This window comes from Ostrea edulis, chromosome 6 (genome assembly GCF_947568905.1).
Source record: "Ostrea edulis chromosome 6, xbOstEdul1.1, whole genome shotgun sequence".
Classification (NCBI taxonomy): Eukaryota; Metazoa; Mollusca; class Bivalvia; order Ostreida; family Ostreidae; genus Ostrea; species Ostrea edulis.
The window spans coordinates 33878338-33893504 of NC_079169.1; the positions used below are offsets into that span (position 1 = coordinate 33878338).

General features: G+C 33.5%; 1 protein-coding gene across 1 annotated transcript; it reads right to left on the bottom strand.

Annotated features, from left to right (window-relative positions):
- On the bottom strand, positions 1-6195 carry LOC125648461 (uncharacterized). Its single transcript, XM_048875570.2, has 2 exons — positions 5963-6195; positions 1-1549 (listed from the first exon to the last, which is right to left on the bottom strand). Exons 1-2 carry the CDS (start codon positions 6036-6038, stop codon positions 273-275), a joined length of 1353 nt encoding a protein of 450 aa, XP_048731527.2. The 5' UTR covers positions 6039-6195; the 3' UTR covers positions 1-272.
- Between the last annotated feature and the right edge of the window lie 8972 nt (positions 6196-15167).

A 15167-nucleotide genomic window follows, 5' to 3' on the forward strand; every position in this document is an offset into this window, starting at 1 on the left:
TAGGTTATACAAAAACTAGAATTATTATTTATTCTGCGAATAAAACATTAAAAGGGAAAATTCGGACAAATATAAAACATATATACACATATGTACACAAATTAAATGGAACGTTGCCATTTCTAAAAATTACAAGTATACATGTATATGTCAAGAAATTAAAAAAAAATGGAAATGTGATACATATATACAATTTCTTTTTACAATATTTCTGTAAAAATAATGAAAATGCAAGCACTGTGTACAAATTAAAATAAGTGTTACATCTAGCACTAAAACAAATAATCCTGAGTCCCACCAGAATCTTGTGGATAGCCAGACTGATACAAGGCAGACATGCCAAACGAGTAAGCGCTCTCTTCAGCATACGGTGGATATGAAAAGGGCGAACTATGATGAAACCCATACGGCTGTGATGTCATCGCCGGGTTGTATGGAGGCGCTACTTTGTAGCTTTGCTGGGTTGGGTATGCGGAATACACCGGGATTTTCGATGACTCGTGAGACATGTCTTGTGTATGCGATAAAATCGGAGACAGATCAAACGGGCTGACGTTCCTCAAGTCCGGTAATTCTGGTGTCTTCCGGTCGTCTTGGATATCGTTTTCTCCAGCATATATGACATCACTAGTGACGGGTGATGACGTATGCCTGTTGAGGAGATTGAGGGAGTGTTCGATTATGTTCGAGTCCGTCAGAGAGATATCGACACTGCTGGTAGAAGCAAACACATCAGAAATAATACCACTGTCATCCTTTGTCCCTGTGGTGTTGACTTTATCCATTTCAATGGCACTCGTTGACTGGGCCGCTTCCGTATTTGCAGGTATTTCTTCGTCCACCTTGACGTTTGTATTGTCTTCGGAGGAAGAGTTACATTGGGATGATGGCATCATGTTTGCCTCAATATTCTGTCTCTCAAAGAAGTTTCCTCTTCGAAATATTTCATCTCGGTTCGGTATTTTACAAAGTTGTTCTTCAAAAATCTCCCCAGGTCGATAGCTTCCGGAAAGCGCTTTTCTAAATACCGCCATTTTCCTCTCTAAGTAAACTGCGACCTGTCCCCAAAACTGCCCGGCGTTGACTCTGTAGTAACCGTACTGAAGTGTGTTTGTACTGCGGTCTTTGTCGGTCGTTGGTCTGTAGTCACCCCGCGCAAAACTAGTAATACTGGACGGAACCAGGCACCAGAGATAGGTAGCTTTGTGTAATTTCTTGGTCACGGAAACTCCTCTTCCGACAGAGATCTTGGAGAAACACTTAGTTTTGGACAGGCTGTGTCTGACAGCATTCTTCCAGTGCTGTCTTTTGGACGTTCTGAAGAACGTGAAACGGCTCTGGATGTACTTGTAGATTTCTCCAATCGGCAGACAGAAGTTTGGGGATCTCAGAATGGCCAGAAAGACCAGCTCGCTGTAGGAATAGTTGGGCTTGGTGCTGGGGTCATCCTCGGGGCACAGACGCTCGTACAGACATACAAAGTCTTCCACGACTTGACGAAGTTGAATTTCTGCGGCCGAATACGTCTCTTTGCCTAGTTCAGCAGCATCTAATAAGAAATTGAGTGTAAAGCAGTACTTACTGAACAGGAAAGCTTTTAGTTACTTAAGAAAAGCTAGAAAGTAACTATTAAACAATATGCAATGTACTTGTACTTGGTCTTTATTTGTAAAGGCAATTGTTGAATATTAAATATCCTAACATTGTGAAATTGAGCTAGGTAAAGGTTTCCTGGTGATACTCAAATCTACGTACGCTTGCTAAATAATTCTGCAGGCATCCAATGAGATTCATCTAAAGGTCCAAGCAGAACTGTGACAACAACGAATATCCGGATACCTGGACATCCAGAATGTAATACCCCCCCCCCCCCCCCCCCCCCCCCGCTCGCTGTAAACAGTATCAAGCTTTCAGCTAAAAGCGTTTTGATAAATAGAAATTGTTTCCCATGCTATTAACATATTGAGGAGGTGGGAGGAATAAATAATTTCACTGGGTCCATTTCTAGTAAAACTGCAATCTTGTAAAGTTTTCTAAACAACTTTCATGAAGACAAATTTTCAGAAGACATTTACAGGTTTGGATGTTTAAGAACTCCCTGAACATTTTCTAGTATTAATATTTACGATTTTATCATTACACTGTATCAAGCAAATCACAAAAGGCATGCTCAAAACAGAACTTTAAGCTCACTTCGTTTTTAATTAAGACACTGTATATAAAACAAGGTATGTTTATAATCTGTCGATTATAAAGTCTCCCAAACGAAGTACTGGCTGTATAAAAGTGGTCTTTTTCTAAGTACTACTATTCTCTGCCTCATTGATAACCCCCTTGCACAAAATACATGTCAATTTTTATTTTATGTAAAAAAAAAAATTTAGATCACAAAAATCTTGATTTTTCAAAAAATCTCCTTTTTTCCTTTAGTTAAACTGGTGTCGCTTGACCTTGATCGTAGATTGTAGATCTCAACATCCTCTCATCATGTCTGAAGATCCCATGTCTTTATCACTCCCAGTTCAAAAGCTATACCATATTTTATGATCAAGGACAGATGTTATATCACCGGAGTTACTTGACCTTGACACTAGTTTGTAGGTTCCGTCATCCTCTCATAATTTCTGAAGATCATAGGTTCCTATCAGATCAGTCTTTATGTTCAGGTAAGAGGTCAAAGTCACTTGACATTGATCATACTAATTTGAAGGTCACATAATTCTTTTATCATTCCTGAAGATTCCATGTCCATTTTGGTCCTAGTTTTAAAGTACATGTAATACGAGTTTTTATTATCAAGGTCACATGAGTCATTTGACTTTGATACTAGTTTGTATCCTCTTATTATTTCTGAAGATTCTGTCTCTCTCAATTCCATTTCTGAAGTTATACCAGTTCAGAGGTCAAGGTTACTTGACCTTGATACTAATTTGTAGACCCTGTCATCCTTTCATTATTTCTGACGATCCCATGTCTCTGTCAGACCTGGTACTGAGGTGATACCAGTTTTATGATCCAGAGGCCCCTTAACCTTGATACTAGTTTGTAGGCCCTGTCATTACCTTCATTTTTGTAAGACCCTAGGACTATCATATTTGTCAATTAAAATCCACCTATGACGTCATTCTTTTGTTCGAACACTCCATTATTTTTCAGGAATAGAGAGTTCGGAAAGTAGGTCAACCTTTATACAAGTAGATATAAATGCATGCAACAAAAGAATGAAAAACGTAAGACATGATTAAAATTAAATTAAAATTTAGTTTTTATTAACGTTTACAGTGGATTTTAAGTGGGTCAATGTACTCGTATCACTCCATTCCTTAAAAGCAATGGACCTCAGCCCCTTCGGGGCCTCGGTCCATTACTTTTAAGGAATGGAGCGATACTCGTACATTAGCCCTTATGTAATATCTGTTGAATTTCAAAATTAATTTTCCCCATAGAGCAATGTTAGACCCCCCCCCCCTCCATATGTACCCTAACCCCTTTCAATCTGAAAACAAAAACACTTCTGCACAACTACAGTAGATAATATACGTTGACCTATCGTATCCTTGAATATCTAATGCTTTCATCAACGGGTTACGGAGAACAATCGCAGACACTTTTATCCCCTGCCACAACACGGAAGAGGTCATAAAAATACCGGTGTCTGCGCGTCCGTCCGTTCGTCCCACTTGACTTTGTGAACACCACTCCTCCGAAACCGCTCAAAGGATTTTGTTCAAATTTTGTAGGTTTGTTAGTCACTATGTGTAGTTGATCATATTGCATTTTGATTCGACGAACTTTACAGGAGTTATGAGACTCTGTTGAATGTGTGCTACACTATAGGAACAATTTGTGATCTCCGACGAAATATATTTAGCTCTGACAACGGATTTTGTTCATATTTAGTAGGATGGATAGTTACTATATGTAGTTGATCACACTGCACCGCTATTTTAATTCGACACATTTTACAGAAGTTATGGGACTATTGTTCTTTTCAACTTTTTTTTTTTTTTTTTTTTGCGGTGGGGCGGGGAACATATGGCTACGCATAGCAAAACTTGTAGACGCGGGAAAGAAGAATGTGGAGCGCCTTAACATTAATCAAATAATTGAAATTATCTTTAAATATTTGAAGATATCATCAAATCAACTGATGAGAGCAATAATTGATTTGATGAGCGCATCAATTCAATTATTGCTCTCGTTATTGTACTTATTTATTGTCGTGATTATGCTATATATTTATATGAATTACTTGTGCATGCGTGAATATTGTTTTTAAATACATGTACTTATTTAATATGCTCTCTATGTTGCGTTAACAGCGAATGAGAAAAATAAAATCTTGAAATTTGACAAATCCATACAATGTTCGAGGTGGGGTGAGATCCAAGTTTATACTTTTTCGTCCAAAAAGGAGGGACTAAGGACTCCAAAATGACATAAAATGACAATTCTTGCTGAAAATCTTCAACCAAACGGTAAGAGGTGTGCAATAGTTTATTTCTAACAAGATTTTTTACAATAAATATCGGAAAATACTCCAACAAAATGTATGTTCCTATCATGCATAAATCTAAATAAATCATTGATTTTGCAAAATCTGATGACATCACAGGAGGGTGGAATTACTTTAATCGATATTAATTATAAAACAGCAATGCATGTAATTTGTTTAAGGAAGTTGATGTGGATGAAAAGTGTGGGACATGTACAACACTATTTTTAAATTTACTTTCTTTAGTGAAAAAGTGCAGTTTTAGTAGAAAGTAATATGAAAAAAAAAAAAAAAAAAAAAAAAAACCTGCTGCATTCGAACCCGTGGTCTACAGTTCACCACACAGGCACTTGAAATATGGATTTTAACAACCCCCCCCCCCCTCTTTTTTTTTGTTTAGATGATTTCTTTTTGCGGCGCTAATCTCTGTGAAATGTGTGGATTCCCTGCCTATCTTATCCCTCTTTTGAATTTTGTAATCGTTTAACGCTGTTTGTAAGCTTTAGAAATTGTCCTTCTACCGATATAGCTTTAGAGATTGGCCTTCTACCGGCATATCTCTTAAGCTTACAAAAAGCGTGGACGATTACATAAATCGAAATAGGGAAGAAATAGGCAGCGAGTCCAAACATTTTGGAGAAATTATCAATTATCGCCGCAAAATTAAAAAATTAAAAAGAGGGGGGGGGAGAGAGAGAGAGTAGTATCCTTACTTCAAGTGCCTGTGGTTCAGCAATGGACACGTTAAATCTACTGAGCTACCCACCTACGCAATTTTACATGTAAAGGGAACAGACAAATGTTGCTGATATCTCTATATTTTCATTCATGTTTTAAAAGGAAGTCAGCCATTGTGATGATGTAGTGCACCTCCTTCAAGTGGGTAATCTGTTCATCGTGTTTTATTTATATTATTATACCAAAAGTTAGAGTGAAACCATTTGCAGAGGATTATTTTTAATCAGTATGAATATTTATCGACATAAATTGATCTACAAGATAAAGAAAGCAATATTTGCACAGCAGGCAATACATCAAATATCAACGAATTATAATACTCCTAATACAAAAACGCAAAGCTCTTCCGTCCGATGGCGAAACGTTTTAGGGTGAGAAACGTCCGGGGGGGGGGGGGGTCCCTCATTAAGACGAATTAATGAGCAAACGAAATAAAAGGGATTGGCGTAAAGCAAATAGCAGACAGAAGAAATACTACATGATTCTCAGGAATAGGGCATATTTTACAAATAAGCAATAATGCTTTTTAAAAAGTCTTGAATATGACCGACTGCTATAGAGATCAGCGTGCGGGGGTTGTGTTTAACTGTTTAAAAATAAAGTTAATTGCATACCATTTATGGTCATTTATTAATCATGTACATACACATAAATTTTCTATAAACCTATTCAATAAAATTTCTTTACTGTTTTAAAATCACAGAACGCCCAGAATATCAAAATGAATACCTTGTAGTGTGTTCGCATGTTTTGCCGCAGGTGCCTCGGGAATCTCGAAATTTTCTTCTCGTTTTCGCTTCACCATTTTTTCTAAATATTCACTCAGTAGCAAGCCCTGACAGAATTCATTCGTCCTCTCAATGCCACAGTAAAGGTTTTTTTGGTAGCAATTTGAAATTTCTCAAAATATAAGATAAGAATGTCACAGTGTTTGTTTCCCGTACTGAGTTTTTGTTGACAGCGTGAGCTCAAATCACGTGGTGGTAATATTCCGAATACGTGCATCGGTCGCAACATTGCTCAAACACACGGTGGCAGTAGTATATTACTGTTGACCAATTATCAAAACAATGACGACTGGGAAAATGTATATTGTTGATAGTTTACCGTGGGTAATCAAAACAACGAAAATGCTCAACTTTTCTATTTTGTGATTAAAAATCGAAACCATTGCTGACATCAATTATATAATTTCACACGATAACTAATTAACAGGAATTGAAAAAGCTGTTTTAAAAGTATAATAATAATTTTCTGAAAGCGAAACATTAGCACGTACATGAATATTTAGAATAACATATTCTTTCTTTAAGATTTAATGAAAATTAAGAATTGTCGTAAAGAAAATATAAATTACATGTAGAAGAGTATTGGAGTAAATGATTTACGTTGTGTATGCGTGATATTTTTCAAAAATATATTTCATTTGCATTTACAGAACATTTACTCACCGTTTTTAAAATTCTTTGAAATCAGTAGTTTAGTCCAATATCGTACTAATACTTTTACATATATTTTATTTTAACATTTGAAGGTTTGGTTATTCCACAGACTTTATATAGACTGACCCAGTCTATATAAAGTCTGTGGAATAACCAACCCTTCTTATACTATCATCCAGGAACACCCACCCACACCCAAATTATAATGCTTTACATGATAAAATATATAGAAATTATGTGATCTTTATTCTTTTTTAATGTTCACATGATGTTAATTATCTTTCACAAAGATGACGATCGGAACACTGACCTGTCTCAATGAGCAGGCGATAGTTTGATGTATGAAATCAGAAAATTCTGGAATATTTCAAAGGCAAAGCTCGGCATTTTTCATCTTCAAAGTTGCTTTTGAAAATTGCATATGCATATAATTCAAAAATTGGTGAAATAAAAAATGCCATTGACCCACCTTTGGATAAAAACAATTGGTCGTGCGAACTTAGTTCAAAGCAGCCTGGTCCAATTTACATTTCCCATAACCTGGGATATGCATATTCTATTTACACAGTACTAATTGATGTATAAATATTTCATATTATGGAATAGAATCAGTGGGTTAATCATATACGAAAATGCTGTGCATTTACAAAACAAAAAATGCATAAATTCCAACTCTTTATCCAAATTTTCAATACACGTGAATTATGCACAGTTAAACGTAACATTATCCTTTCTAAACCAGTTAGTTTTGATGATTACAATATTTGAATATTATAAACATTTATTAACATTTAGATATACAGATATTAACATATATTTTGGAAAAAATGATTTGCCAAAGTATGACTCTTTCAACAAAATCATTTCTGATTAAGGCTGAATGCCACACCAGAGAAATTTATATTATTATTCTTTATTGCTGAAGACAGACGTCTTATGGCATACATGTTTACAAAAATAATAAACAAGTTAACAATTGTATAGTATGGCATGGCATGACATTATATGGTATGTTACACAATACTGATGTGAATTTATAGACAGAGAATGCTATATAAGTAAATCATTACGTAAATTAAAGGCACAGTAAAGATATTTCCCCAAATTACACAACTCTTTAAATTTTTTTTATTTTATTTTTTAATAAGGATGAAAAGAGGATGATATGTACAACATAAATTTAAAAACGAAAACTTTCAAATTTTACTTTATTTAGTCAACAAATGCAGTTTTAGTGGAAAGCAATCTGGGAAAAAAACATTTAAATCCCTGCTGGTCTCGAATCCGCGATCTTTAATACATCAGTCGATGTGCTAACACAATGAGCTACTCGCCTCACCTTGACAATAATAATTTATTTTTTCATTCATGTCATAAAAGGAAGTCAGCCGTTATGACGATGTAGAGTAAGTCCTTAAAATCCAAACTTTGTTTTCATTCTTTTAACTTCAGATGATTTAATTAAATATGTCACAAAAGTCTAATTCTCCGGTTTCTTGCTCTCTTCTCATTACTAGTATATAGCACTGTGTCCACATTACTAGTATATAACACTGTATTCACATTACTAGTATATAACACTGTGTCCACATTACTAGTATATAACACTGTATTCACATTACTAGTATATACCACTGTGTCCACATTACTAGTATATAACACTGTATTCACATTACTAGTATATAACACTGTGTCCACATTACTAGTATATAACACTGTGTCCACATTACTAGTATATAACACTGTATCCACATTACTAGTATATAACACTGTATTCACATTACTAGTATATACCACTGTATCCACATTACTAGTATATAACACTGTATCCACATTACTAGTATATAACACTGTGTACACATTACTAGTATATAACACTGTGTCCACATTACTAGTATATAACACTGTGTCCACATTACTAGTATATAACACTGTGTCCACATTACTAGTATATAACACTGTGTCCACATTACTAGTATATAACACTGTATCCACATTACTAGTATATAACACTGTATCCACATTACTAGTATATAACACTGTGTCCACATTACTAGTATATAACACTGTGTCCACATTACTAGTATATAACACTGTGTCCACATTACTAGTATATAACACTGTATTCACATTACTAGTATATAACACTGTGTCCACATTACTAGTATACAACATTGTATCCACATTACTAGTATATAACACTGTGTCCACATTACTAGTATATAACACTGTATCCACATTACTAGTATATAACACTGTATTCACATTACTAGTATATACCACTGTATCCACATTACTAGTATATAACACTGTATCCACATTACTAGTATATAACACTGTGTACACATTACTAGTATATAACACTGTGTCCACATTACTAGTATATAACACTGTGTCCACATTACTAGTATATAACACTGTATCCACATTACTAGTATATAACACTGTGTCCACATTACTAGTATATAACACTGTATCCACATTACTAGTATATAACACTGTATCCACATTACTAGTATATAACACTGTGTCCACATTACTAGTATATAACACTGTGTCCACATTACTATTATATAACACTGTGTCCACATTACTAGTATATAACACTGTGTCCACATTACTAGTACATAACACTGTGTCCACATTACTAGTATATAACACTGTATTCACATTACTAGTATATAACACTGTATCCACATTACTAGTATATAACACTGTGTCCACATTACTAGTATATAACACTGTGTCCACATTACTAGTATATAACACTGTGTCCACATTACTAGTATATAACACTGTATTCACATTACTAGTATATAACACTGTGTCCACATTACTAGTATATAACACTGTATCCACATTACTAGTATATAACACTGTGTCCACATTACTAGTATATAACACTGTATCCACATTACTAGTATATAACACTGTGTCCACATTACTAGTATATAACACTGTATCCACATTACTAGTATATAACACTGTGTACACATTACTAGTATATAACCCTCTGTCTACATTACTATTATATAACACTGTGTCCACATTACTAGTATATAACACTGTATTCACATTACTAGTATACAACACTGTGTACACATTACTAGTATATAACACTGTATCCACATTACTAGTATATAACACTGTATTCACATTACTAGTATATAACACTGTATTCACATTACTAGTATACAACACTGTATCCACATTACTAGTATATAACACTGTATCCACATCACTAGTATACAACACTGTATCCACATTACTAGTATATAACACTGTATTCACATTACTAGTATATAACACTGTGTCCACATTATTAGTATATAACACTGTGTCCACATTACTAGTATATAACACTGTATTCACATTACTAGTATATAACACTGTGTCCACATTACTAGTATATACCACTGTATTCACATTACTAGTATATAACACTGTGTCCACATTACTAGTATATAACACTGTGTCCACATTACTAGTATATAACACTGTATTCACATTACTAGTATATAACACTGTATCCACATTATTAGTATATAACACTGTGTCCACATTACTAGTATATAACACTGTGTCAACATTACTAGTATATAACACTGTATTCACATTACTAGTATATAACACTGTGTCCACATTACTAGTATATAACACTGTGTCCACATTACTAGTATATAACACTGTGTCCACATTATTAGTATATAACACTGTGTCCATATTACTAGTATATAACACTGTATTCACATTACTAGTATATAACACTGTGTCCACATTACTAGTATATAACACTGTATTCACATCACTAGTATACAACACTGTATCCACATTACTAGTATATAACACTGTATTCACATTACTAGTATATAACACTGTATTCACATTACTAGTATATAACACTGTGTCCACATTACTAGTACATAACACTGTGTCCACATTACTAGTATATAATACTGTATCCACATTACTAATATATAACACTGTGTCCACATTACTAGTATATAACACTGTGTCCACATTACTAGTATATAACACTGTATTCACATTACTAGTATATAACACTGTGTCCACATTACTAGTATACAACACTGTATCCACATTACTAGTATATAACACTGTATTCACATTACTAGTATATAACACTGTATTCACATTACTAGTATACAACACTGTATCCACATTACTAGTATATAACACTGTATTCACATCACTAGTATACAACACTGTATCCACATTACTAGTATATAACATTGTATTCACATTACTAGTATATAACACTGTATCCACATTACTAGTATATAACACTGTGTCCACATTACTAGTATATAACACTGTGTCCACATTACTAGTATATAACACTGTATTCACATCACTAGTATATAACACTGTATCCACATTACTAGTATATAACACTGTATTCACATTACTAGTATATAACACTGTATCCACATTACTAGTATATAACACTGTGTCCACATTACTAGTATATAACACTGTGTCCACATTATTAGTATATAACACTGTGTCCATATTACTAGTATATAACACTGTATTCACATTACTAGTATATAACACTGTGTCCACATTACTAGTATATAACACTGTATTCACATTACTAGTATATAACACTGTGTCCACATTACTAGTATATAACACTGTGTCCACATTACTAGTATATAACACTGTATTCACATTACTAGTATATAACACTGTATCCACATTACTAGTATATAACACTGTATCCACATTACTAGTATATAACACTGTGTCCACATTACTGTGTCCATATTACTAGTATATAACACTGTATTCACATTACTAGTATATAACACTGTGTCCACATTACTAGTATATAACACTGTATTCACATTACTAGTATATAACACTGTGTCCACATTACTAGTATATAACACTGTGTCCACATTACTAGTATATAACACTGTATTCACATTACTAGTATATAACACTGTATCCACATTACTAGTATATAACACTGTGTCCACATTACTAGTATATAACACTGTATTCACATTACTAGTATATAACACTGTATCCACATTACTAGTATATAACACTGTATCCACATTACTAGTATATAACACTGTATCCACATTACTAGTATATACCACTGTGTCCACATTACTAGTATATAACACTGTATTCACATTACTAGTATATAACACTGTATTCACATTACTTGTATATAACACTGTGTCCACATTACTAGTATATAACACTGTGTCCACATTACTAGTATATAACACTGTATTCACATTACTAGTATATAACACTGTATCCACATTACTAGTATATAACACTGTGTCCACATTACTAGTATATAACACTGTGTCCACATTACTAGTATATAACACTGTATCCACATTACTAGTATATAACACTGTGTCCACATTATTAGTATATAACACTGTGTCCACATTACTAGTATATAACACTGTATCCACATTACTAGTATATAACACTGTGTCCACATTACTAGTATATAACACTGTGTCCACATTACTAGTATATAACACTGTGTCCACATTACTAGTATATAACACTGTATTCACATTACTAGTATATAACACTGTATTCACATTACTAGTATATAACACTGTGTACACATTACTAATATATAACACTGTATCCACATTACTAGTTGTAACATATGAGACCTCGTGTGCTAATTTTCATGTTAAAGTATGTCCATTCTGGATAAGATTTATTATAATTATTGTACTTGATTCTAAATTATTTTATCGAGTTTAAGCAGCATGTATTATGTCTTGTTTTAACTTCAGATTTTGTTCACATAACTTATAGTCATACCGTTCGTGTTTTGACAACATCCCCATTTGGATCATTTGTGTACAAATTTTATTCTTTAAATTCCTTCACAAATACGGCAAAATAACGCTGTGTCCACATTACTAGTATATAACACTGTGTCCACATTACTAGTATATAACACTGTGTCCACATTACTAGTATATAACACTGTATTCACATTACTAGTATATAACACTGTATTCACATTACTAGTATATAACACTGTGTACACATTACTAATATATAACACTGTATCCACATTACTAGTTGTAACATATGAGACCTCGTGTGCTAATTTTCATGTTAAAGTATGTCCATTCTGGATAAGATTTATTATAATTATTGTACTTGATTCTAAATTATTTTATCGAGTTTAAGCAGCATGTATTATGTCTTGTTTTAACTTCAGATTTTGTTCACATAACTTATAGTCATACCGTTCGTGTTTTGACAACATCCCCATTTGGATCATTTGTGTACAAATTTTATTCTTTAAATTCCTTCACAAATACGGCAAAATAACGCTTTACCTTGAATTACAACTGTTAATAATTACCAGATATTCTACTTTGTGCAGTCTTGAGTTGTGTCATTACTTATTTCCAAGTGAAATTGTTATTTACCGCTCGCGAACTTCTGGATGTTAAACCATGCGTCCTCTCGTCTGAGCGACCGCTTCACTACTCATCATGTCATCTTGTGATTCTGCCATCTGATTTTTCATCATTTAATTATGTTGTATATCAATTTTACCATGAATTAATGTAAAATGATGCTGACCACTATTTTTGTCTATATTTACCTTATGGTGGTGAACTATTATCTTATTTTATCGATCTCATCGACGCACTAAGTTGTGAAGTTACACTTCCGTATTTACATATATCCTTGCGCGCACTACTTTAGAAGGCGCCCAGATTCAAATCTTCATTTTTATAACAAAATAACGTAATCTTAGATATTTTTATTCATTAAACTAATTACATAATTTAGTGTCAATATTATATAGGCAATCCGGACATGGCCTTATACTGTTCCTTAAATGTTAATAAAGGGTTTTAATTCAGCTTGTCCGGAAATTGGGAACTGTTCGGAATTTCCATAGATCCGTACAGCGTTTGGATTGGGTATAAATTTTCCGGACAAAAAGGACAAACGCTGATTGGTCGTAGAAGGTTATATTAGGAACCCAGCTTCAGCATCTCGTCACTCTTGAATCTTCATCCCTAAGGTTGACACATTCAGAACCAAACCTTCAGAGAAAGTCTAAGGTATTCAATTTCAAGATGATAAATCTTGTAATGGATGATGCTAATTTCTATAAGGACTTTGCGTGTCCGGACAGGACAGTTTTCGAGTACAGATATTATTCCAGTCATGTAGTGTAGTAGTTTGTTTATTTATAGTTCGAGTTATTAATTAGGGCTTATGACCGGAACATTTCTAGGAGTTAATCGTTTCCAAGTTCAGAGGTTTATTCGTTAGTTAACGTTTATGTTTTAATAGTTGTCCGGATAATTTGTTCGGATTCCAAAGTAGTTTACAAAGCTAAGTTCACATAGGTTATTCTTGTCCGGAATGAGTTGTCCGGATTTTCGGCGTTATTTGTTCGGATAAGCTTTTAGCTAAAATAAAGTCATTTTAGGAATATACTTGTTAGAAATAATTTAGGTTACTCATAATAATTTGTCTTATAAGTTAGAGGTATCGTAGTAGAATATTAAGGGCATTTAAGAAGTTTAGTGTCAGATATAGTTTATTTACAAGATTTAGATTTCCTTATAGTTAAGACTGTCCGGATTGATGCATGTTAAATTATTTTCGGCAAAACCTGAGTAATAAGTTCTTGAAAGTGGCAATAATTTATGATCTTATTTACGCAAAGTTGTTTTACTTTGAGTTCGAGAACGATGGTCGCTTGCAGATACTCGTTAAATATATTAACTGTAGAACGATATCCAAGTTCACCCCCCCCCTTTTTTTTTACTGGGTCACATACTGTCTGAATGGTCAGCATCTCATTCGTTGTTATTGTTTTTTATTGTTGCCATCCTCAATAAAAACTTGTCATGCCTGACAAAGGAGTTTTTATTTTGTGACAAGAGTCCGCTCGACTTGTTACATAGTATATAACACTGTGTCCACATTACTAGTATATAACACTGTGTCCACATTACTAGTATATAACACTGTGTCCACATTACTAGTATATAACACTGTATATACATTACTAGTATATAACACTGTGTCCACATTACTAGTATATAACACTGTGTCCACATTACTAGTATATAACACTGTGTCCACATTACTAGTATATAACACTGTGTACACATTACTAGTATATAACACTGTGTCCACATTATTAGTATATAACACTGTATACACATTACTAGTATATAACACTGTATATATATTACTAGTATATAACACTGTGTCCACATTACTAGTATATAACACTGTATTCACATTACTAGTATATAACACTGTATCCACATTACTAGTATATAACACTGTGTCCACATTACTAGTATATAACACTGTATTCACATTACTAGTATATAACACTGTGTCCACATTACTAGTATATAACACTGTGTCCACATTACTAGTATATAACCCTCTGTCTACATTACTATTATATAACACTGTGTCCACAT

Bases quoted from the DNA above. Each gene is read 5' to 3' on its own strand.
- LOC125648461 (XM_048875570.2), bottom strand. From the start codon at position 6,038: ATGGTGAAGCGAAAACGAGAAGAAAATTTCGAGATTCCCGAGGCACCT. The intron at 1,550-5,962 runs GTATTCATTTTG...ATTTCTTATTAG, and splicing joins ACATGCGAACACACTACAAG to ATGCTGCTGAACTAGGCAAA.